This window comes from Boleophthalmus pectinirostris, unplaced genomic scaffold (assembly GCF_026225935.1).
Source record: "Boleophthalmus pectinirostris isolate CB_2022bp ecotype Guang Dong unplaced genomic scaffold, ASM2622593v1 HiC_scaffold_13, whole genome shotgun sequence".
NCBI classification, from domain to species: domain Eukaryota; kingdom Metazoa; phylum Chordata; class Actinopteri; order Gobiiformes; family Gobiidae; genus Boleophthalmus; species Boleophthalmus pectinirostris.
This window is the reverse complement of record NW_026571036.1, coordinates 18063451-18088593: the sequence shown is the minus strand read 5'-3', so window position 1 is coordinate 18088593 and position 25143 is coordinate 18063451. Positions and strand designations below refer to the sequence as shown.

At 36.1% G+C, this 25143-nt stretch overlaps 2 protein-coding genes across 2 annotated transcripts; both read right to left on the bottom strand.

Annotated features, from left to right (window-relative positions):
• Positions 1-21756: 21756 nt before the first annotated feature.
• On the bottom strand, positions 21757-23172 carry tmem18 (transmembrane protein 18). The gene is made up of 5 exons (XM_020919987.2): positions 23002-23172; positions 22759-22876; positions 22632-22686; positions 22462-22555; positions 21757-22060 (listed from the first exon to the last, which is right to left on the bottom strand). Exons 1-5 carry the CDS (start codon positions 23092-23094, stop codon positions 21962-21964), a joined length of 459 nt encoding a protein of 152 aa, XP_020775646.1. The 5' UTR covers positions 23095-23172; the 3' UTR covers positions 21757-21961.
• A 486-nt stretch (positions 23173-23658) lies between these two features.
• Positions 23659-25097, bottom strand: LOC110155890 (required for drug-induced death protein 1-like). The gene is made up of 2 exons (XM_020920070.2): positions 24634-25097; positions 23659-24213 (listed from the first exon to the last, which is right to left on the bottom strand). Exons 1-2 carry the CDS (start codon positions 24943-24945, stop codon positions 24076-24078), a joined length of 450 nt encoding a protein of 149 aa, XP_020775729.1. The 5' UTR covers positions 24946-25097; the 3' UTR covers positions 23659-24075.
• Positions 25098-25143: the final 46 nt, after the last annotated feature.

Below are 25143 nucleotides of genomic sequence, written 5' to 3'. Positions count from 1 at the left end.
TGCTGCACAAAAGACTCGCCACGCAATATAGTCTTCATCCTATGACCTTATATATTTTTAAAAACTTGTTCCAAACAAAGTAGTTATGATCTATTAATACCAAATTTAGCTTTTTTATGTAGATTGCACCTTATTGTTATTGCATCTATATTCATGAAGTTTATGAGTCTGCACCCTTAAAGCACATGTGAAAGTATGATGTTTAGTAAGAGTTAAGCCAGTGACTCATGTTCATATGACCAAAAGCCCATATGGTTAGACATCCTGAACGGCTAAGCACATTCACATCTTCCGTACCATCAATGGTTGTCAGAGGGGATGCTTGTATATGTGTGTTGATCATCCCAGTCCGAGCCAAAATTCCACTTTCTAAAGGTGTTATTTGAGGGCATCGGGTGAGCTTCGCCTGAGGCAGGTCTTTACAGCATAAACACAGTCATCAACAATCAACAATTCTGAAAATATGTTCATCTGACTGAATCAAACGGACAGGCACTCAGAGGAAAATGACTCTTGAGTGTAATGATTATAGGGCTGATAAAGATTTGGCTGTGGACATAACCTATTCAAATTGTGCAAATAGGAAACGTGTCCATTCTTGGACTCAGTCTTTATCTCCATACACACAATATTTTTTGACCCACAGGAAGGAATCTTGTTCTTGTAACACAATTCTTTTTTTTTTAGTCATTTTCCATAAACACACCAGAAGGGTCAGAGAGACAGCCAATAATTATGCCACGTCTTTATTATTTTTATATCTAACCCTCGAAATTTGGAATCCATGGGTTCTGCTTAAAGGCAAAGGCTACGGTTCAAATGTGTTATCACTGTAAATATAATCCTCAGAGACATTTTTCTACACATCATACATTTTCAGTGTTCATAAAAAAAAGTTCTGTGCCTATAGTCCAATGAGGCATGTCGGCTGAAAGTACACTAAAGCAGTTCCAAGTGTAATCCAGTACATTGTTATAGAGATTTAGTAGGTAGTCTGTACAGTGCGAGCCAAAATCAAATGTGTTTCTAATACTGTCAATGGGCGTAAAGCCCACCAAGAAACAACAAAACTTCAGTGTTCATCCTGGCTTTTATGCTAGAAGTATAATTGTTTATTTTAGTGGAAGAGCCAAAGTGCATACATTTACTCACCACTTTCAGTGTAGTGGGTTTGTGACTCAAAAACTATGAATGTACCAAACTACAGCATTCTCCTGTTCATGGGTGGGCACCAATACTAAGTGAGACTAAGTGAGACTCAGCCAGGATCATTGCAGATGTCGGAGCTGTCCATTACTTCTGGTTTTGATTTTACTCCCTTTTTTGAAACAGTCCTCCTGTACACTGATACGGTATTTAATTAATTTCATATCCATGCATAAATCCTTTGTTCTACTGATACTTTGCAGTGAGTTTATGATGAGGATGTATTACATGTATCTGTAGAATGTTAATGCATCAGTTTTATATGACGCTTTTCTGGACACTCAAAAATGCTTTACAGAGCATTATTCATTTACTTCACACTCGGTGGTGGTAAGTTACTACTGTAGCCACAGCTGCCCTGGGGCAGACTGACGAAAGTGAGGCTACCAATCTGCACCATGGCCTTGCTTAACTTCTAAGATGTGATGGGATCAGGCTTTGTCAAGCTGGTATGGCAACAATGTTCAGCAGTTGCCATGGTGACAGTGCCAAAAAAGTTTTTAAAATCTCTGAAAACTCAAGAAAAAATACAAAATGGATTTAAACAGCACATTTTCAGGATCAGTAAGAGTGTACATGGTCCTGTTTAGGTGTTTGATTTTCATCAAAAAGATGAGAGTGCTTAAGTGAAAAACTGTTAGCTAATGCTAGCTATCTTGTGAATGTAATTTTATGTGTGAGAGACTTGTCGAACTGTACAAAGCAGCTCACCCGATGTAGTTCCAACTCAGCTCAGATTAAGTTCAAGCTTCAGATAGAGCAGTGCTTACAGTTAGCATCACACCCCCAGAGAATGTTGATGACATCAGCTGTGTGACTAATAATATTATGTTTTGTTATCACATCATACGTCAGTATTAGTTGGTGTGGGGCTGCACCCTGGTGGTGGGTGGTCCATGGTTGGCACAGCTCATCTTGCCCCAGGCCTGAGCTATACTGCGCTACGTGGGAACCACGAGATCACGTCACTGCATGCACATGAATGTCACTGGTCATTAGGACTCCTCTTGTGAAAATGCCTTTGCTATAAATCTGCATAAATCGCTGCTACATGTCTTATATTTGTACCCAGTGGAGGGAAGAACTTTGTGGTCTATTCCAGCGTCATCACATAACTCTTCTCTAGATAGGATCTGTATCTGCATGCTTGAAATCATTGTTCTTCAGTGGGACGCTGCAGGACAATATAAAAACAGAACCAAAACTAACTCTGTTCTTGATTGAAGTTTATTTAGCTGCTTGTTGTTCAAAATCTTAAAACTGATTGTGTGGTATGAGGTGCAGCATTTTTTTGCCAACTGAAGATAATCTCAAAAATTAAATACATCCCTGTAGATTAGACAATATATAAAAGAATCTGATGGTACATGTTTATTACAGTATTGTGGTGTAGAAATGCAAACTGATAAGGCACCCATGATTCGTATTTCAAAAGGAGGCTGCACTATTCAAAAAATAGTGGTCAATGTTTTTGCCAAAACAATGTATTTTATGGAGCTATAGTTAATTTTTTTGTAAAATTTCAGAATTATATCGTGATACTTTTGACATCGCATATTATCACAATATTAAATTCTTGTCTATCACCGTTTTTTTGTTGAAAGTGACTAATGGGGAGTCTAATAAATAAACAAAACAATACAAGAGTTGTATTTCTGTCCAGCTTATTGCTAAATGTTCCTTATTGGAAAAAAACTTGCAAACATTGAATTTCTCTCAGGATCAATAAAGTATCTCTCTCTATTGCATAAGTCAAATTATTAAAATTTTATGATTGGCTTGTAAAGGTCTATCCTTCCTTGCAGCTTTAAAAAAATCATTGGCAAATCCCCTTAGCTCAAGCTTGTGACAGTCATGATTTTGGCTTCCTGCTTTTCCCATAGTTGGTAAAAACTTCTTGTCTTCATCAATAATAATCCCATTTAACTGGGGTTTTAAGGCAAGATTACAACGTGCCTTTATGGCATAAGAAATAATAAGTATACAAGCTAATTAGACCTCACTGCATCCTGTATATGATATTATTTTATTCATACAATTAAAATCCATATTAAACATATTTAGATGGGAAACTAAGGCTAAATTTGCTGCATGCATATCAGGAGATCAAGTAATTGGACAATAAAAACAAAAGTTTAAGTTTCATAAATGTTCATAAGTCAAAACACATTTGACTGCTTAATCAATGAAAGTAGTGTTTTCTAAAAATACAGATGGGTTAATTTAGCTTTGGATCAGAGTGTACTGCAAATAAGGAGGTTATTATTATTCTAAGCAGAAAACAACTGTAAGCATATGATTTCAGTGATTTTAAGCTGAGAACAATCAAGGATCCACAAAAAAAACCTGTCTTTCATTATTTCAGTATGAAAGGAGATCGTCTTAATGTGCCTTAAGCAAAGTTCACCCTGAACAATGAACTGTTGGCCTACAGTGACATCCAGGACCAGATCTTTGAAACCAGCACCCACACATTCTTTCACTGTCTAATTTACTTTTTTTTTTCTTTGACCAATACCAAAAAACAATATTTGTGTTGGTGCCGTTGCAGATACCAATATTACTGTAAAATTTTAAAATCCATAGCAAGGCCCATATATTTGTAAAGTTATAGTGATAAAGTAAATTTTAACAAACAAATTGTGTTTATCTGGGCCTGGGATATAAAATAATTCATTTTATGGTTGTGTAAACGTTGCCTTATTTTTAGCCCAAGTGCTCTTCTGTTTCCATTTTTACTCATTAGTCTGTTGTACGAGACAAATCTGATGCACATGGGCACACATAGACTGGGGCATCTTAGATATTGAAACTGATATATATATATATATATATATATATATATATATATATATATATATATATATATATATATATATATATATATATATGCCCATGCCTATTTTATCAGTTGTCTTTTTCTGTTGTGTTCTTCCTTGTAAGTTGGAGCTCTCTTGTCTGTGCTTGTGTCAGGGTAATGATGGATATGTAGCCTCCCTAACCCTTTTCCTACGGGGTATGAACAGTTCACACTCCTGACATGGGACCTCAAGTGGACTGGGGCAAGAAAGGAGCGGGCCAGAGAGAGAGAGGGAAATGTTATTGCGTCAGCGTTCTGTTTGTAAATGTTGGAGACAGAGACAGCATTGTAATTGGAATTTCCCTTGAGCAAATAAATGTTATATGGTCTTGTATTCAATTTGGTTTAGAAAGAGCTCTACTTTTATTCCCTGATACCCTGCTCAAAATGATAAATATTTACTTTATATCACCAGTATACATACTGTATTAAATTACTTTCTGCTTCTCATAAATGCATGGGTACAAATGTAGGTTTCGCTAGAACATGCTCAACATTGCTCTGTGGAAAAAGCACTCAAGCCAATCATTGTTTCTGGGGAAGGACACTGCATCAGCCATTATCTTTTGCTACCACTGTTACACTGTTCCTCCCATACACAAAAGTGAGGAGCATTTAAAATGAATAGTCTCTAACTGATTCCAAAAGTAAAATTACAGCCCATATTATTGACCACATCGTTCTGATGTTGTGCCCTGACAGTGTAGCTGCAGCCATGTGACGGATCACAGATGGATTGCTAAATGTAAGTTATTTGTGGCCTAGATTCAGACATTAAGTAAGAGCTGTTTCCCAATGCATAGGAAAGTGGATTTGGATTAATGTGTCCAGGTTTACAGGAACTCAAGCAAAACAATGGCACTTAATAGCTTTTTCTTTTTCTTTCTTTTTTTTTTTTTTTTTTTTTTGGTGATTAACTTGAATAGTCTAAGCCCATTGTCTCCGATGTTGTGTTATGTCTTTTTGACCCTACAATGTATGGATTGTAGATGTTTTTGAGTCCAAAATGGAGGCCACATTTTTCTCATTGTGCTCGAAATAAAAATGGACTCACAAACATAATTAGGCTTTATAATTAATATGCATATTTTCTTACAGGTCTATATGGTTATAGTGTTTATGGCTTCTGTTGTGGTCAGTTGTATATTTATTTTAGTAACTACTACTGCTACTTGAGCAATGTAACAGTAATGTACTATCAAAAAAACTCCCTTACTAGTGACTAATGTCCAACCTAACTTAAAGGTGCACTATGTAACTTTTTGGTTGGGGGTCTGTCACCTGATTGTTTTTGTGGATATGTCATTGCTCTGCCTGGAATGTTCCACAGTATGACATTAAAAAGCTCTACCTTAAATTTACTTCATTTATAACAGGTAGTTTTCAAGCTCTATAGCATGCTGACTGTGAGCGGGGTCTCCACAGGTCTGATCTGTAACTCGGTCTGGTTTGGTCTCCATGAAGATAGAAAGGTTCAATACTGCACTGTAAAACATTCCAGACAAAGTAATAACAGCATGGAGAAAAGCATTTCACAGACTCTCCACTAGAAAAGTTACACCTTTAACAGATCACATTGCATCCTCACTATTATATCCTATGTGCAAACAGTGATGTAAGTTTTTATTTAAGCAGTGATGTAAAATGGCTCTCCTCATCTTCTTGGGAACCATTGTCATTAGTCACAAGCCTGGGTTCCCGTTAGTTCTCACAGCATTGATGACAAAGCCAAAGAAACCTGACCTCTACATAACACACATACTGCTGCAGGCTGGAACACACATAACACTGGCACTTCCCCTGTGACCAACTCTTAAGACGAACTCATGCCTTATATGCCTAATTTGACAGCATACAGTAATAGCCAATATAAGTACACAAAAATGTGATGAGAGACCAAGAAATAACAACTGGGAGAACACAAATGTTAAGGGGGAAAACTGAAGATTAGGATCATTGATTTCGCAACATGATAAGAACGCTCAGCTTAGGAATGTACAGAGTTCAATACTGTGTGTTTAATTTGCATGCAGACATACATTATACTAAAGCTCAAAATGGCCCTAAATGTTCGGGCACACTTAATAAAAGACAATTTATACACAGTTTATTAATATACAAAAATGTTGCACAGTTTTTCTGAACATGAAACTCTTTGCAGTTTTCTGTTAAATAGAGTATGATAACTGATAAATAACATAGAGAGCAGAACACAATATTTACAGACAGTAATTGTGCCTATTTATTCTTAGGGGTGAGCAATGGTAACAAAAACGTTGATGGAGATATTATGACTGTCCATCAAGAATGTACTAAAATGGGCCAGGAAATGTCTTGGCTGAGATTCAAGTATTGCATAAAAAATGAATGGATTGTAAATTTTGACACACAGAAAATCACTTTAAAGGACCTAGATTACACTATTTTCTGGTCTATGTTATATTATTGTTTCTTTTTTGTTTCATTTATACATGTTTAACACACAAACCCTGCATATTTAGGCTGTTTTCTCCTCTCAAACTGAACTTAAACTGCATATACCTTTACTAAAGATAAATGGTATCTGTTAACTTGAAAACTACTGCTTCATGACATCACAAGGTGGATCAGAGCATTTTGAGCTTTGGAGGTGTAGGCAGACTAATAAAAGTTTACCCAAACGTGTGTAAATGAAACAAACCACAACACCAGATTTGTTTTTGATGACTTAACAACATATAGGGCCTTTAAATTTTTTATTAGAAAGATAACACTGTATATTTGTTTTAGTTTTAATAAATTCTTCTCAAAACAGTTGTGATACTATCTATTTTTTTTAACATTTCATTGTAGAAATATTTTGGAAACAAATATTTATATCTATCAAGCTTCTCAGTATTTCCTGTTTTATGAATGCCCTTTTTGTTGTTTAATTTGTGTTTTGTAATAGTCTCTCATTATATGACTACAAAGGCTATATCTGGGAAGAGACAATATGCACATGTACATGTCATAAATTGACACTGTCAGAGAACATTGCAGTGGCGTAGGTGTTCCATTCATAGCACTTCAAAAGGTTAGATCGAACATGGGACTGAGTAATTATCCAAGGGAGTTGACCAAAAGAAACGCAGTGATATGTGGGGATTTTTTGAGAGGGAGTGTGGCTATTTATTTTGGTTGACTCTTCGTTTAGATGTCACCATTATCAAAACTTAAGCTAATTTTGTTCTTGTTTGAGTCCTAGGAGAACATATAAAGATATTAGTAACATATTCCAATAAAGCTCGATGGTCCACTGTGACACTTTTCTGGTGGAGGGTCTGAAATCAGCTTCTCTCCATGGAGATACTGCCTGGCATGTTCCACAGTATGCCATTACACTTATTTATCTCTACGGAGACAGCAGGTGACACCACAGGGCCAAGTTACATGTCAGATCTGTGGAGAGGCGAGCTCACACTCACAATGATAATGCAAGTTTCAAGGTCAATAAAAACCCATATTATTGAGTAAATGCAAGATGGATACATTTAATGCCATACCAGAACATTCTAAACAAAACCATAACATCTCCATGGAGACAAACAGGTGGCTGACTTTCAAACAGACAAGTTACACAGTGCACCTTTAAGTATTAACATTCATAAGATACTGCTGTTTGATTTGTTAGGGTTGTAAAGTAACAACAAGGATGTCAAATTATTATTATTATTATTATTATTTATTTTTTTTTTTTACCAAAACAGAGCCCCTAGGAATATTCAGTCAATGTCTGCATTATTGACTGAAGGAAATCTACATTATTAATCTTTTAGATGGTACTTCAAGGGGGCTACTGTTAGCAGAAAATGTTGCAGAATATAAAGTCAGTGACTCATAATCTCAGACTGAAATGTCCTTTTATGTACACATTTCTTGCTCTGATGTATGGCCCAAATAAACATTCATAAATAAAAATAGTCTATAAAATTTACAATTTAAGTAGTAAATCTAGTCAGATGAAAACTATGTTTTATTTTTTTGCTCAGTGCCCTAATGTTTCTACTATAGACAGTTCAACTTCCCCTAAAAACTCCCAAATCACACCTGAAAGTACTTTTTTCTTTCCACTTCCTGAAAAAAAGGAATAAAACACAGGAATATTGTGGGGAAGCTGGCCCATTGTGGTTGAGGAAGCAGACTGCAACAAAAAAGTGTCACATGTATTAAAGTAAACTTATATTGTATTTATTTGACCTCCATTAGCTGTGCTTCCACACAGCTATTCTTCCTGAAGTCAATGACCTATGGTGCATATTTTTTGGGTTGATGGGGAAAACAGGAGAGCCTAGACGAAACCCACCCAGACACGGTAAGTAATAAATAACTTAAAACAAATACAACACAACAACAACATGCATCCAACTGCACTGAAGTCTTTTCCTCCTCTAATTGACAAAACCTGCTTGCTTTTATTTCCCCAGCAGAAAGTACCTCCCCCAGGTAAGTATTTCCTTTACAGGTAACTTCTAAAAGTCAAAAAGTGAGCCATAAGGGACCTAAGTCAGCTTAAACAGTGTGTTGAAAATAAACTATGAAAAACCAAATACACAAAACAATGAAACAAAACTTAAACCAGTTCTTCCTCCACATGGGCCCATGACCTCCTCCCAAAGGTTTAAAAATGGACGACAAGGGTACAGCTGATCATTTGTCTGGACCATGTGGAGCTGCAGGTAAGTATAGTGAATATGGATGGAACTCAAATTAATTAACAAATAATGTATATTACTGTTTAGTTGGATATGGAAATGAAATTAATATGTGCGTGAAATTAAAGAAATGCTTGTTTAATGGCCCACTTTGTCACAAATACCATGTATGTAGGCCTGTCCTGCCACGATAATTACTACATCGACTTATTGTTCATTAGACTGATAGTTGGTAATTGTGGGGATTTATTTGTTATTCTTCTGTTCTATAATAAGATTTGAGCTGTAGAGGGTCAAATAAACACTTCTTTGACTTAAAGACACAAAATAGTAGCGTTTCCTTTGTCTATTTATTTACAGTGGTTTGTGTTTTCTTTAATCACATTGTAAATTTAGAATAGTTTTTTGGAGCTATTTCTACTTTAGCGTTATCGTGTCAATGCATATTTCAATATTATAATTTAGTCTATATTTTCTTCAGCAATATATCATACTTCAGAACTTGTTATCATGACAGTCCCACATAAATGTTTACCAAAGAAGTCATGTGACAAGTGTTATGTCAATATGAATAATTTTAGAGCTATTGCATGGCACCACAAATATGCAGGATTCTTCTATTGGCCAAGTCCTCTTTCAGTCACGTTTAGGCAGATAAAAGGGAAGCACAGAGGCGATCTCCTGTCATGGAGTCAAGCTGTTGCTCTGACAACCTGTTGCCTAATGCTCTCACAAAGCCCACACTCACATCATTCAGATCATAACAATAAACATGTAGTGCTCATGGAGATCTACAGGCACATTTCTCAGTCTGAGAGCAGAGTTACGAGGTGAGACGAGACAAAGGAAAGGCAGGGTCTAAACCAGAACACAAAAGAGGTATGACACCATCAATTAGCTCAAAAATCAAGAGTAGGACCAATCACAACTTTTCTGTAATGAGTGTTGATGATGTGTTTTGAGATCTTCGATACACAGTGTATTACTCAGACAGAAATAGACACTTTGCAGAGTTCAGTTGACTTTAGCAAAATATAAATACCAGATGCTTGGAATTGTTTATTGTTTAACCAGAGGTGAGCAATACATCACAATATGTAAAATTCGCTGTCACCCATTGCAAGCAAAAATGACATTTTATCACTAGACTGTTAAAGTCTGTAGGAGACTCCAGTATATGGCAGGGAGAGGGGAGAGGAAGGGCCTCTGATGTAAAATCCTTAATCACTGCAGAGGGTTTGTTGAGTCAGCATAAGACAACTCTTTTCTGTAATAGATCAGCATCAGCCCAGAAAACACAAACATGCTATTTGTCAATGGTTCATTTGTCAAAGCTGTAGGTTATGGGTTTGGGGTGGCATGTTCTCTCATTATCAAGCAGGAAAATACACAGTGTGTATTTGGTAACAACAAATTGGTTTTAACTCAATTAACTTTTTGCCAGTTTACATACCTTATAGCTCAAATGTAACTTGACTTAGATGAACTGTATTGATTCACAATGGGAATTATATGGACACAGTAGCGCACACATCACAATATATTATAATAACAAAGAGCAAAAATGTAAATGGTAATAATTAAGGATGTAACAATAACCAAAATATTGTATCGTCAAAGTTCTCACAATAATATCGTGGACCACCACAATATATCAATTTACAAGTCTCTTTGGTTAAATTAAGAGTTATGGGGCAGCAAAAGACAGAGGCAAAAGACAGAGGGAACTACATAGACCATGAAACTTTGTTCCATTTCAGTGTAGACTACATAAAGAAATAATAGTTCTAAGCACTTTTAAGTCTTAGTTCTTTGGATTAAGTCTTGTCAAGGCATTTTAAGTGGAAAAAGTAGCATATTAACTAGGGGTGTCAAATTATCGCGTTAATTGCGATTAATTAATTACAGTCATAGTTAGCGCGTTATGTTTTTTCATCGCGTTAATCTCATTTTTAATCTCTAACTTTACTGTTTCTGTATGCGAGTTGCTTTATTATAAAATCTGTTTTTATGTGTCGTTGGGACAACAACACACACACAAAAAAAACACATTTGTAAATTTTTTTATTTCGATAATTCCACTCATTGCCGGAAACCCACACAAAACGCGCGCAGTAAGAGCGATGTAAACATCATGTTAATGTTGGCGGCGTCAGTCGCACAACAGACGAGGTCGAAGAGCCAGTAGAACAGAGGCAGCAGTGCACAGGTAAAAACGCATTCGTGTCTTGGAAATTCTTCTCCTGACGTGAAATATAAAAGAAAATAACAAATATAAAATCGCCTACAACTTAAATGTCACTGGTGAAAACAACCTGCATAGGCTCATGATGTCTGCACTACTGTCCTATAGTGACCTGCCACATGAGGGGACACGCACACAAACACACACAAACACAAACACACACAAACACAAACACAAACACAAACACACACCTTCATCATCGTCATTAACCTGAGAACACGCGGACCACGTTTCCTTCCGTAGTTACTGCGCGGACACCGCTGTCCTCCCGTGCGCTGCGTACGTTTTCTCGCGTACGCTGCGTAAACCGAACAGAACTAACACCAAGACTAAAACCGGGACTAACCCAGTCCAGGACTAAACCAGGACTAAACCAGGTCTAAACCAGGACTAAACCAGGTAAACCAGGACTAAACGGTAAACTAAACCAGGACTAAAACCAGTGATCTCATATATAAAGCATTTCTCTATCAATAATATTTTTAATATGGTTAAGGAAAGACTGGACTTTTTATTGTCTTTAAGTAGACAAAAGTTATTATGTTCAGATTTCCTGGTCTTTGCTACTTTACAGCAAACAGTTTCTTATTCATGGAGACTTGGGCTCAACAGCCAATTTGAAGAGAACAAACAAGAACAACATTTGCAGGATGCGGTTGCTACATTCATGTAGTTTTAAAAAGCATGACAATATCAAGTAATCCAAAGTATTCAAATTAAGTTACTCACTTTAAGTAATTAAATGAATTAAGTTACAAACTACATTTTGGGATATGTAATCTGTAATCTGTAGGAGAATACATTTTAAAAGTAACCTTCCCAACACTGCAGATTAGTAATAGTAATAATAATGATGATACTGTGGAATGTAAGTGACTGCATCTGTTAAAGTTTGTTAAACAATAAATGACTTTATAAAGTCACTTTTTTTTGTTCTATATCAGTCTTTTGATCTGCCACAATAATGTAATAATGAATTTAAATGAAAATACCTCAAATTGAAGGCTTTTCTCAGCAATTTTTAGGTGAGATTAAAAAGAGATTAATTAGATTAATCAATTACAGATCATAAATAATTAATCTCTCAATTTTTTTAATCGCATGACAGCACTAATATTAACAGTTTAACCTAAAACAAAATGTCACAATAAATTAACTGCGAGATGTATATCGTGAAAATATTGTACCAATAGATTTGGATATTGTTACATCCCTGATCATGAGCCTCTCCACCATATCATGAGCTTTCCCACGATATCGCAATAAATATCATACGTGAGGTTCATGCCGTGACAATATCGTATTGTAAAACTTGGATATCGTTACACCCCTAGTAATAATACATTCAAAATACACATACAGTAAACCTTATAGGTTGATATCAACAACAATTTTGTATAATCAGAATGATTATACATCCACCCATCCATCCATTTTCTTCCACTCATTCGGGGCCGGGTTGCGGGGGCAACATTCTATGAAAGGACTCCTTCTCCCCAGACACTTAAAAAATGAAAACTCATCATTTTGTCTTTAGATGTTGTTAGAAGTATGTGACAAGCTAAATAAACAAGCCAGCTACACTGAGTCATAGCCATAGAGAGCTTCTCCTCATTCTACTATGAAAACGTTTACTATGTGAAGGCTTTGGTCAGCACAATGATTGTATGGGCCTTATTTTCAATCTTTTTCTGCTTTTAAAACATCTCTCACTCCAGAGAAAATTAATAAACCATAAGAAGTTGGGGCACCAGGTAAAAAGGTAGAAGTTAAACAGGCTCAGGTCCCAGTATGGCTCTCCCTCAGATGAAGCTCTGTTAGCTAAATGTAATACTAATCCTCACCAGATAGTTAATAGCTCCTCCTTTCTTGTGAGTCAGACTTTACATATAGTTTGACATTCACTAATCCAGACTACAATGTTTTATTACATTAACAATTGTATCTTCCTGTCCCCTGTTATCTCTTTAATTAGAACAAATGCCTCTAGATGTTCACAAATGCTATTACCTTTCAATTTTATTACACTTGAGTTTGATTTCCTTTTTAAATCAATGACTAGGAATATCCAGCATTTTGTGCAAGTGCCCCAGACAGGCCTGTGTGCGCCTCATTCGTCAGTGTGCGTGTGATGGATGGTTATCTTTAGACTTAGACGTTATCTCATCATTGAATAGTGGGTCTAATTTTTCTTATGGGAAAAACATTGTTGTGGTATTTTCTGCTTGAACTTCTGGGTCGCAACATCCCTCTCATTTCTCTCTCGTGACTTTCTAAAGCTGAGCACACCCTCATTCTTGTCTGGAGGTTACATAGCTGTTTGCAGTGGTGTGTGTAGCTGGAAATTACCCTGGTGTAGAGTCCCCTCATCTCCTGACGGAAACCCCAGCAAACAAGAACTGGCTACAAAGGGAAAGTAAATGAATGAAAAATGTTTGATCATACAAAATTTAGGCAGAGGATATGGACCTGCATTTGTGGCTAAACAAAGGACCTCCCCATGCCCAGACACCACCCAGACGTGTGGGTGTGACATCGTCCATCTCACAGCTGTGATGGACTGGCAAAGTGGCAAAGTTTAGGCCTACTTGGTCACATAGTATGGGTGACCCTAAAAGAAAAACTAACAAACACAAAGCAACACCAAGAGACCAGTATTCATTCTAGTCAAAGAGTATGTTAAAGGGACAGTTCAGAATTTTGGACATAGGGCTTCATTTCCTAGTGAGCCAGAGTGTTGGAGATGTGTGGAGACAGTTTTTAAAATATTCCATCCAGTCCTTGTATTTGCAGAAGTCGCTGGTGCTAGGCTAGTGCATGTCAAAGGCCATAGTTAGCCTGACACTAAAACTAGTCTTACCCACAAAGCACCTGAAGCAAATCTATTATTATGCCAGACTATCGATGTAAATGTCTGTGTTGATAGAATAATGTTTGAAATAAAACTAACCTTGCATCACATGAATCGTCGCATATTGCATGAATCATTGCACGTTGAGGAACTATTTTCTCATATATCAGTCCACCACTGCCAAGCTTTCTATCAGGAAGTACAACTCGCTGCTGCTCAGACATAAATCCTTCAAATGCAAGGTTGGTTTTACTTCTAAATTTATTCTATCAACACCGACATTCACATGGGCAGTCTGGCGTTATAATTGTTTTGTTTTGTTTTGCCTCGGTGACATGCGTTAGTCTAGCACTAGCGACCTCTGCAAATAAAAGGACTGGATGGAATATTTTAAAAAGTGTCTCCACACATCTCACAACACTCTGGCTCATTAATTGGCTCAAAATTCCAAACTGTCCCTTTAAAAACCCTATGTGGTGGGTGGTCAGCCACTTGCTTGTCTCCATGGAGATGTTATAGTATTGTCTATAATGTTTCATTGTATGGCATTAAACTTATTTATCCTCATGGAGACAAGCAGATGACATTTGTTTTTAAGGTGTATTGGAGCAACACCTGCAAAAGTTAAAAGCAAGATTTTTTTTTTAAGACCACCTACTTACAGAGACCAATCTTTTATTGTAACTACTTTTGAAACTTTATTGTGTGATAATTACACTAATCCCTTAAAGCAAGGACATTCCTAAAAAATGATATCATTATAATTAAACTACATTTAAACAGTATTTATTTAGTTTTAAAACAGTGAATATTAATACATAAGAACTGATTAAAGAGGTTTACCTCATAAATCCTTATTTAAAATTCTTAAATATCTAATCCTAATTTGTGCCAGCAACCCTTTGCAGCCTTGTAAACAAGTTATGACAGGAAAAGTAAGAGGAAATGTCATCCTTCACTTCTTCTGAGTGACATTTGTGTTTTGCATGAATGGTACTGTAAACTGTCCACACTGTTAACTGTAGCGTGGATGTTGTCCCCTGTTCCTTCAGAGCCCCGTCAGGCTGGCGCTCATCAGCCACAGCGTGAGGCCTCTTCTGTACCACAGGCAGCTTGAGGCTACCCTCAGGTCTATGAAAGAGCAATGCTTTTTCTGCTCTTCACGCCAAGCGCTGTTCTTAATCTGCAGGACTCAAGCTGGATGCGCTCTACAGGTGCCTATAGCTGACAGGAACTATTACGTATGGTCCTCCCACACATATGGAATAAACCTGCTCCAAATCAACCAGCACTCATTTATAGAAACTGGCCTTAACAAAATATTAAACTGTTCTACGGAGACATTTGACTTTTTTTCCTCCCTGGAGAGATGCATTTAAAAAAAGACCGTTTGATGTTATTAAAAAGGTCCCAAGACTATACAAGCTTAGATTTGTATGCCTCACCAGGCATAATGGGAATAAACGATAAGGTCAACTGGTCAGCAATTGATATTTCTAAAAATGTTCAGTATAAAAAAACTGCAGTTTCTAGTATTGTATTTCACTTGAAAGTTAATGTATGTGTTTTGTGGACAAACAACTTACAAGATTGAGCAAGCTTGATCAAGATAACTTGCACATACTGTTTATTTTTGCCAGGAAACTTGTGTGCTTAAACACACTGTTAAAAAGATTGAATGAGGTGATTATTAGCTGGGGTTATCTGGTGCTCTATCATGCGTGACACTAGTTCAGAGCTTGATGTATTTTACATGTCTAATGTCAATACTCACTTCACATTTCCAGTGTGAGAGTGCTCATATCCATTGTCCCGCTGTCTTCAAAGAAACACTGGCAACATCTGCTAGGCTTGCCGTGATATGAATAAAAATTAATTGCAATGCATAAAACATAGGAGTTGTAAAAAAAAAAATCACATCCTTGGATTAGGGACTAAAACAGCCATACATCAACTCAATCTCAGAAAGCTCTGATCTATAATGAAACACAGAAATTCAGACACAGTGAGATGGAAATCCATTAAAATGCAAGCTGTTTGAGTCTATATGTGACTACTGAGGTGTGAGACAAGTGAAAATGTGCTGGTTGAAGATTGATCTGATAAATTTGGATTCAGGACATGAAGATGGTGAGTCATGGCTCCTCAAGAACTTAGAGAAATGGATTCACATTCAAGGCCAAATTTGACCCTCAGCAACTTCCATCATTTGGTATCTTCTACTGTCCAGATGTGAACCTTTACACCCCAATCAGCCTCCTCAAACAACATCTTTTAATCTTTCCAAATTTCCACTATTGTGCGAGTGTGTTCTTTGGCATATGCTGCAGATAAAGCTAATAGAAGGTATTTGAACAATTTAAGACTTTGGAGGGCAGCCACACAGCATTCTCAGGACACATTAAACCTGACAGCTGATCTGCTTTTCACAGAAGGCCTAATTATAATCCAATTCAGTTGGTGATGAAAGAACTAACATTTTCACACACAAATGCAGAGAAAATAAATAATATAACCACCAAATTACCTTATTTTAACCAGATAAATAAATGAATAAATACATCTTTATTTAATTACATTTACTCTTTTGCATTTTCTCTGAGGTGTCTCTTAAATTATAAATCCAGATAAGATGATAATATTGGCTTACAAATGTGCTGTTTTATCAGATTTATGATGATATGAAAGTGTATTCCAGTCAGTTCAGTGGAAATAAAGTACAATAATTCCAGTCATGTAACACTTTATAAGTAAAAAAAGAAAGTTGAAGCCATATTTAAGAAGATTCTCCACATTTCCATGGAGAGAAGTGATAATGTCAGTTTAGTTTTCTTGTTACAACATGATACAGATTATTTATACTCAAAAAGGCAATAAATTTAATAATAAAGTAGTTAAATCTTGGAGCTTTGGTATGCTACACCTGCTAACTTATCTTTGTGCATTCACCACATCAAAATATGCTACAAACTAAATCTTGACTAAACTAGCACCAAACCAAGGGACAGGAAACTTTACTTCCTAAAATGATTATGTATTGGATTACACATAAAATATGCATCTGGTACATGGTAAGTAAAGTGAGATTCTTGTGTCCACAATAAAAATAAATAACAGCTAACTTAAATAAAAAGTTTGAAGATGATTAAAGATGCTGTATGACATTATATGGCTTGTTAAAGTGGTCTGTGTCTGGAGCAGGGTAATTATCATGAATAGGTCACACAGATCTTAATGAAGGTCCTCACTCGGAGCTGTTGAGGTGAGGATAATGGTGACATTACACATTTCAGCACATGTCAGGGCTCAATATTGAAACAATACGGCCAACCTGCCGCACCTTCTCATTCTCAATTATCACTAATGGAAGATCAGTGCTGACATAAAACCTGCTCATTAAACAAAATAGTTTCCATTCAAAATGCACCACCTCTCTATATTTAGAAAGAATTTGTAACATAGAAGGAACATTTTCTTTAAAAATCAGAAAGAGGAGAAATGCCTTGGTGTGACAAGGCTTGATCAGGGCTCACATTAATGCTATGATTCATGCGTTTCAAATAGAGGCTCCAAATTGGCATAAGTGACGATGGAGACAGTGTCCCAGGGGCACGTTGTCCAGACAGTCGGATATGTGTGAGAATGAACATTAACAAGCTTTCTTTCATTCTGCAGATCCTCCATACACCCACCAACTTTTATGCATCTTATATTCTTTCATATTTTAACCAAAGACTTCCATTTTTCCCAGATGATAAACAGCTCTTAATGACCTCAGATATTTTTGTATGTTTACTCAAGTGTGTTAGTATCCACCCCAATAGATTTATGGCATTGCTTTGGGAGTCTTGGCAGCACAACAGTTTCAACAAACCACTGACTTGCCTGCTTGATTAACAGGAGGTGAAAGGGTCTCTTTTCCTTGATAACCTTCACATCCCAACTTTAACATCTTACATTTTTCAGATAACACATGCTGGGCTCAATAATGCTTCAAACCTGGTTTCACCAGGATTTCACCACTGCACTTTGTGATGGACCCCTTCATCTTCACTCAGGTCTGCTGGACTCTTCATCACTATACTTCATCACCTGAACATTCTGGCGTTTTGGCTTAGTCTTGTTATTGCATCTCTCCTTTCACTTTTGCCAAAGGAGTATTACACTTAAGAGCTTCTCATCAAGTTGCCAGATCATTTCATCACCAAACTGTAGGAAATCATTTCAGACAAATAATGTGGAGAAGATATTCAGTAATGTAACAAACTAAATCTGAAACCACAATCTTTATTGATCACAGGCTTCACTGGGTACCTACTACAATGCCATCATTTCCCACAATGCAACTGGAGACTAAGATCAATATTGTGACGCTGCATTGCTGAAACACAGGTCAATAAGGTGAGTTTGGAAGGATAGAGTGATGATCTCACATAAAGCAAGAATAACAAATATGCAAACATATTATACGTGCATCAGCATCAGTAAGTGTTCAAATACACAGATGCAAGTACCACCCAGCAGGTACAACACACTACAAGTTTACTTTAGAAGTAGACTAAAAAACAAAACTATACCTTTAAACAAAAAAGAATGATAAAGTTAATCATAACCTTAAAGATAAATTTAATGCTGTACTATGGGATATTCTAGCCATATTATATTTTCAAAAACATAAGATTACACATATTACAAGGTGAAGACTACATTTAGTTTAAGTTGAAAAGTATGTATGTATTTAGTTGAAGCAAGAAGAAACGTAATGAATCCTTGGATTCCTCTAATCTTGACAAATATAGTGTAGGTCATGCTTGAGTGGTCAGACACGCTCAGACTTAAATGATGATTTCCTTTGTATTAGACCATCATCGACATTAAAGATTACCTGTGCAGAATGTAACCTCTAGTCTTCTCTACCTAATCTATTTAGTTATAATAGTATGCTGTTCATGACTCATTCATAGCCAGTGACTCATCTGTCAGTCCTGACCCTCATACCTCCTCCTCTACCTCAACTCCTTATTGCATTACAGAACATGGCCACTGATTCAAGATGCTACTGCTGTGATCAGACATCGGTGCAAGGTTAAAAGTTGTAGCTTCCCAAACCAAATATTATGTTAAGAGAAGATGAAAAAAGCAACGGGATGTAACAGTTTATCCTTTAGATTATTTTAGAGGATGTTAGAAATTTAGAGAATAAACTGAGAGGAAATGCATTTACGTTTATGCAATGTCAGTCGAGGAATTCCAATCTACGTTCCAAAGATCACTATAATGATATATTTTTTTAAATTGCAGAATTGGCTTGAAATGGTAACAAACAGTCCAGACATTGGGTTTACCATCCACAGATGTTAGGAGCTGAGATAAGGGCCAATATAAACTGTATAGAGAGTGTGAGTGAACGCGGTCACAGAAAAGCAAATAGACTGCCATAAATGAAGATCCTCATTTCCTCTTTGCTGCTGTTGCAGATGTAAACTCCATATCGCTCCAGTGACAACTGACACAACATCTGCTTGTTCTCATTCTTTCAAAAGCACACATCAAAACACATTTCAGATCGAGTTCATTCACCGCCTGACATGCAATGGCCCAATCACAAACAGATGCACCACAATATTATGTTCATTTACATTGGAAGGAATGCTGCATGCAGAAAAAGTACTTTCCTGAGTCACATTGTTTAGTTACTTACATAATATTTAAAGATGGAAGGCTAGGCTACCTATGCAATTTTTGTAGTATTGATAGTAGGAGAGATTGTTTCAGGAAGTATTTTCTACTTTAATATACATTTACAGTGATATTTAGACTGCTAAGAGTGATGATATATGCTGTAGTTGTGGTAGTGACTCTAGTGTCTTTGCTAATTTGTTTTTAAACATATATGTTAAGATTTGTTCATTAGTTTATTCTTGTAGTTTATTATTTACTTACATTTCTTACACGTATACTGCATGCAAACTGTCACTCTGATATAAAAGTTATATAAAAACTGAGCTTCATTAAAAAAAAATAATAAATAAATAAATAAATAAATATATATATATATATATATATACATACACACACATATATATATATATATATACATACACACACACACACACACACACACACACACACACACACACACACACACACATATATATATATATATATATATATATATATATATATATATATATATATATATATATATATATATAATAGATAGATAATAGATAAAGCATTATAATAATTTGTGGCACATAGAAACACTTTGGACTTGGCCAGTGGTTGGGAACCTTTTGAAGACAGTTGGAGTGTATTAGAGGGAGTAATCCCTAATAACTGTGTCAGTTTCTTGGCCAGTGTCTTTTAGGTGTGTTCCACTTAAATTCATTAATCTTACTCAAAGTGTTGGAAAACCTTTGAGGTTAGGGGTCAAAGAGGGTACATCGCAAGACAACGTTTAACACATTCAACTACGTCCTTATCTTAAAAAGTGCACAGAAATAATATAATATTTTCTTAGGTCGTAGTTTTCCCTTGTGGTAAATGTTGTTGTTCAAGCATTTTTGGACTCTCTGTTTTGAGCACGTACACAGTTCCCAGCCCCTTCGTGTTCTCTTTAAAACAATATCGTCATCTTCTCAGACCTCCAACAGGTGTTCCTTCGACAGTCCAAAGTGGTTTCACCCTTAGGATTACATCTGCTTTTCCCAGCTTGTTGCAAAATTGAAAGTGAGAATGACAGACTACAGGCTTATCTTTTAAGAAGCATGACTTGGTGAATTTGGCAAACCAGTTAAAGCCAATATTTTTTAAAGATAATTTGAGTTAAATTGAAGATAATGTCTTAAGTAGTTTGTTTTGACTTTAATCTCAGATACCATTAAGCATGCTTTAATACTTATTCCCCATAGAGGTGGTCTAATACTGTTACTAACTGAGCCTGGCAAAAAACCTTATTTCCTTTTCCACACATTAATAACCATCAAACCAGCTACTCATGTACCTCAGCTACTACAAACAGCATAATAAAGACTGTGGAGTGTCATATTTGGATGAAATCTGAAAAATAAAGAGAGATTGATATGAAATGATCCTTACAAGTGCTAACTTGGAGGTATTGGCTGAATAAAAATATCACTAATAACATTTGATCTAACCTATTGAATCCATTGTGCCATCTAGTGGAAGAAACAAGAAACTAGATCTTGTTTAGATCGATATTTTTAGTTGATATCTGTAGAAGTTGTAAATCTTTGAAAAGGGGATATGCTCTAATTAAAGTTATGTTTTTTGTGGATGCAGTTTGTTATTTAACCGCTAGATACCAAAATAATTAAACATGTGATTTGGGATGCTCGAGGCAAAACGTAACTTCCCCTTTTGCACACAGGATCTAGCAAAAACATGGAACAAAATGTAATACGCATGACAAACAGTGACTGATCAATCTTCTGAAATGTTCTGGATATTTTCCCACTGGGGATAAATCTGACAAAGTAACAGCCTCCTAAGCTTTACAGTGACAGGTGGGGGGCTCTACAGTGAGGTTAAGTGGTCTGTGAGCTTAAGCTGCTACCGACAGTGGTACCTTCTGCAGACTGGCTGGTAGAAAGACCCCCTCAGGCTGGCCCCACAACAGGTCACAGGACTTGTAAATGTACCGCTGGAAGTGGTCAGAGGGTTGTTCTCATTTTGGAATGTGAAGTATTCCCCTAATTAAATGGCACGATATTTTGTGATTAAACTGGCTTTGGCTGTTTCTAATTTGTTTATTTTCCATTAGTAGCACAAGGGGAAACTCATGATCAGTCCAAATTTACAAATTACACCACGTACTGCTATTCAGCTATTATCATTGTGAATATTGTACTGACTTTTTGGAGATAATAAAAATGGCTTCAAAATAATATATAAACAATGGCACTCAAAAAGTTTAATGTCCTTTCAAGTTTCAATAAAACACATATAGTTACATACAGCATATACAAAAATTACCCTTTATGGCCCCTTTCTGCTCTTTCATAAGTCCTTTTGCAGTAACCAAAAAACATTTCTTCATTCCAACATTTGGGATTAGGATTAAGGATTCGTTTTGATCAAATCCATTTCAGGAAATAAATAGGTCAGTCAGTCTTTTCACGCTTTTGTCTGTGCATCTTCCTTTTAAGCTGCAGAGTTTTCAGCTCAGTCATAGCGGAAAATGTCCTGTAGACCCACACCATCTAGACAGCAAAAGCACAGGTTAAATGTGTTATAATTAATGGACAAAGATGTTGGCATCTACTATTAAAATTAACTTTTCAGATGGGGTCCATCACCTGCTTGTTTCTGTGGATATGTCATTGCTCTGCCTTATACATTAAACAGCACTACCTTACATTTATTCAATTACAGATGGTTTTATAGCCCAAAAATACATGAAAAAACATGCATTCCAACTGTGCCTCTCCTCAGATCTGACCTGTAACTTAGTCTGGTTTGTTCTCCATGGAAACAGAAATATTTAATGCCATACTGTGAAACATTCCTGACAAATACACAAACAATATGTCCATGGAAAAAAGCATTTGACAGACCATCCACCAAAAATTTACACAATGTACCTTTAAGGAATATTACTTACAACAATAATGACTGTGTTCATCAAAAGAGGAATGGAGAATACCAAAGATATGAACATGCCCTTGGAATCAAAGTATTGAAAATTAGAAAAGGACCTGAAAAACAAAAAACATGTAATTATAACCTGGTGAATGTACTTCATACACTGCCTAATAACAATATTACTATTACCTCCAGTTCATAGCAGCCAACTCGTTCAAATACTCTGCACTGTACACTAAACCGGCTGTAAGAAAAGTACATATCAATTATGAATTGGTTAGCACAATAAATAAAATAAAATAATATAAAAACCTACCCATGAGCACGAAGTGACATATCTGTGCTTTGTAGAATTTGCATGTCACCAGAGTCACAAATAAACACACAACATGAAAGCTAACCAGCCCTATGAGCCAGGGCTCCGACCACTGCACCTATGATAATAAAAGAATACATAATAATCCAGTAAGAAAATCCATGATTTGTACTGAATCCCGTGACACACCACAATATATGCACGCACGATTTACTGTGAAATAAAATGAAGAAGTGTACTTACAGACATGAGAAAAGTCCATATTGATGTAATTCTTAAATTGCTAAAGCCATCTATTGGAATCGAGCTAATATTTTGTGCCTTTGGGTCTGCCATCACACAAAAACACGACAATTACAAAATTAAAGTTAGCTTAGCTATGGCGCTAATCAGTAAACAGACGAATGCGGAAGAAACTGTAAGTCGCATGAAAATTACGTCAGCGAAGGACCTCTCGTAGAAAAATTATTCTTTTTTTAAAATAACAAATGTATTATACATTTGTACTGAGACGTATAAATAGTGATATAAAGTAACTGAATACACTTACCAGGAATACGTATTCAGATTACTAATTCTTTCAGTAGTGAATACAAGAGTGATTTTTTCTTCTCCATTCAGTGATATGAAATGCATAACAGTGAAACAAATATAAAGCTGTTTCTAATGCATTGTTGCATCTTTATTCTATTATTTAAATACAATTCAATGCAAAAGTATTAAAATTTTTAACTGGTCCATGTATCGGGATAAGTTTGAAAATATTTTAATGCAGGTATTCAGTATTCTGTAACTAAATACATTTTCAAATTATTCTTTCCATCACTGCATACAATACACCTGTAATTATCTGGACAATAATCACTAATAAAAACACACAAAAAAAAACAACTCATAGGGAAGAATTATGAAAACATTAGTTTATTTACACCTGACAGCTTATTTAGCTCTACAACACCATGTTTTGCACCTTCTGTACTAAGGTGGACCCTACTTGCTGAAAGTTCCACTCAAACAACTCTACAATTTAATTACCACCAACAGTTTTCCAGTTATAAATTCCTCTCTGAACTTACCATTTCAGTCTTAAAAGATGGAAATTAATACAATAGGCCTAACATATACAATAACATAATATATGATATTGCCACTGTATACACAATACTGTAAATACATCGACCTCTCTGTTGTTCCAGTTGATGCTTGTTTTGATGGAACTGATTGAAATGTTACAAAGGAGTTTCATGCAGATATCTTGGTCACTCAAAAGCAGCACCATGTACAAAATATAGCATACAGTCCAAGTTGCTTTAATCTTTATGGCCAGTTTTGTCCTTGATGAAAATCAGGTGAAAATGTAGTAACCACTGACATAGGGGTTGAATATCCCAGAGCAAAATTGTACAAGCCAAGCATCAGACATCTCCAGGTGCATTTTAGGGCTTTCCTCACATTCTGAAAAAACAAAAAACAGTTTGACCAAACATTTTCATAGTATAAACCTTCTCTGGATGTTGGGTCTGTACATGGAGATCTGTTGAGCTGGAGAGGCACAAATCATTTGTACACAATGGAACACTCAGGAGAACTGTATGAGAAGTTTGCTCCGGTTATAAATAAACATCAGGCCTCTATTGTCTGGACTTGAAGCAAGGAGGAAATGGGCTGAGCATCTGAAGCGGATGGAAGTGGCCGGATATCTTTAAACATTTTTTCAATTTTAAAAGTGTACTGTGTAATAAACATTTTTACTGATTATTAAATATGTAAATTGGGCTTCCAGCTATATCCTTAAATTGTATTGTATCATTACAAGAAAAGAATGCAGAATTCCACATGACAATTACTCTGTTGATGTTGTTGCACAGAACTCACCTTTCTCACTTTTTTGTATTTTTCCTTCTTCCTTTTCTTCTTCTCTTCTCGTACTTTCTCTCGCTCCTCATCATATACCATCAAAGGTTGATAATTTGCTGGTAAGAAGGCTAAATGCACCTCTTTGCGGCACCTGGCATTGGGGGTCCCAGCGTTGTTGATCCCATTCTCCAACTCAGGCTGACTGTCAGTGGAGGAAGAGTCTTCTGCACTGTCCACACAATTCAAATGGCGCTCATACCTGGGCCCAGTTATGTTGTCCCGCACTAAATTTCTTTCAAATAGTTGTGAGGCAAGAAAATTGGTCTTCATCTTGTAATACCTAGTGGTAAAACAGATTTAGTCTTCAGAAAGAGGTCAGGTAGGGTGTCAACAAACGTTTTGTGCCTGAGTGGAAGTACATTCCAGTGGACCGCCTTCTATGAGGATTTGGCACTGAGCCTTTAAAGGTATAAATCCTTCCTTCTCACAAGACCACCCTTAATGGGTTTTTAGGCTTTAATCTCAGAT